We start from the raw sequence: 1,236 nt of genomic DNA, 5'->3' as shown, positions 1-1,236 counted from the left end.
ATTAAATTAACTTTTTTTATATGCATTTTTTTTTTACTTTATTTAATTTTAAGTAAGTTATTTACATTGTATTTAATAATTGCATTTAATTTTCATTAACTCCATCCTGACCCCTGCTTCCAAGACCAACCCTGAGGCCACCAACCAGCCAATCACAGAGCAGGAGATCCTTAATGTTTTCCAGGGCTTGGCAGGGGTGGGTGGAGCTTAAGCATCTTTTCGATAATGTTGACTGCAAAATCTCAAAAAAGAAAAAACTAACTGTGATAAATGACTGCCCTGCAGTAGCAAAAATCAGTTGCATAGCTATTATTGAAGGTTATTTTTAGACCAACGGCATCTGGATATTGCAATATGTACAAGGCAAAGATTCAGATTTTAGAAGACTGATAAGCATAAATTATATAGGTCAAAAGGCACTTTAAAACAATTGAGGTTTAATAGTATTAAAGACCTGTTATCATGTGTGGTCTGTGGTAAAGTATATATCACTGATACTGAATGTCAATTGACTTTAATGTGGAAATTAATATTATAATTTTAACTGCATTGACACTATCGGATGAGAACAAAATTTGAACTGAATTCAGCTGGAAAATGACACTAACTTTGCAACCCACGCTGTTTTTGAACTAAATTGGATCAACTTTGAACTGACTTGAGCTGAATAATGACTCTATTGTCTTATGTAGAGCTGCTTATAGCTGAATTGAAGTTTACAACATTGACAGTTATTAAACTGCATTGATACAATGTTCTAAATTGAGCTGAATTATGATATTATTAACTTCTGTCAAGCTGCTTTACAACTCAAATTGAATTTGTTTCATAATTGATGAATTTTAACATGAACATTAACAGTGTTATTTTCATATTTATTAATGTGAAGCTTCTGTGAAGCAATCTGTATAGTATAAAGCGCTATATAAGTAAATGTGACTTGTCTAGATTATACACTGTATATCTCCAGTTCTGTCCGATGCAGATCAAATCCATTTATTCCTGTACTTTCTGTTCCTTTTAACCTCTGTTTGACCTCTCTCCATCTCCCCCTCTAATTTTTCTGTCTCTCTCAGGGAGATGGAGGGAAAGTCCGTTCTCAGTACACCATCACCACCCAGTTGCTCATTCTCTATTACATCCTTTCGTATGAGGAAGCTCTGCTCGCGAATACAAAGACGTTGGGTAGGTATATTATATTACACACTTAACTGACATAATTTAGGTGGAATTTAC

The 1,236-nt window shown here is 33.9% G+C and overlaps 1 protein-coding gene across 1 annotated transcript in view; it reads left to right on the top strand.

The window, feature by feature from the left end:
• LOC107693886 (integrator complex subunit 2-like) overlaps positions 1–1,236 on the top strand; it is a 27,189-nt gene that overhangs the window by 17,852 nt on the left and 8,101 nt on the right. Inside the window, exons 16-17 of the mRNA XM_016493418.1 lie at positions 95–196; positions 1,077–1,185. Of these exons, the coding sequence (XP_016348904.1) occupies positions 95–196; positions 1,077–1,185 (211 nt within the window). The remainder of the gene's footprint in view (positions 1–94; positions 197–1,076; positions 1,186–1,236) is intronic.

The sequence above is a fragment of the Sinocyclocheilus anshuiensis genome, unplaced genomic scaffold, assembly GCF_001515605.1.
Source record: "Sinocyclocheilus anshuiensis isolate Anshui unplaced genomic scaffold, SAMN03320099.WGS_v1.1 scaffold694, whole genome shotgun sequence".
In the NCBI taxonomy this organism is placed as follows: domain Eukaryota; kingdom Metazoa; phylum Chordata; class Actinopteri; order Cypriniformes; family Cyprinidae; genus Sinocyclocheilus; species Sinocyclocheilus anshuiensis.
This window is presented reverse-complemented; position numbering and strand designations above follow the sequence as displayed.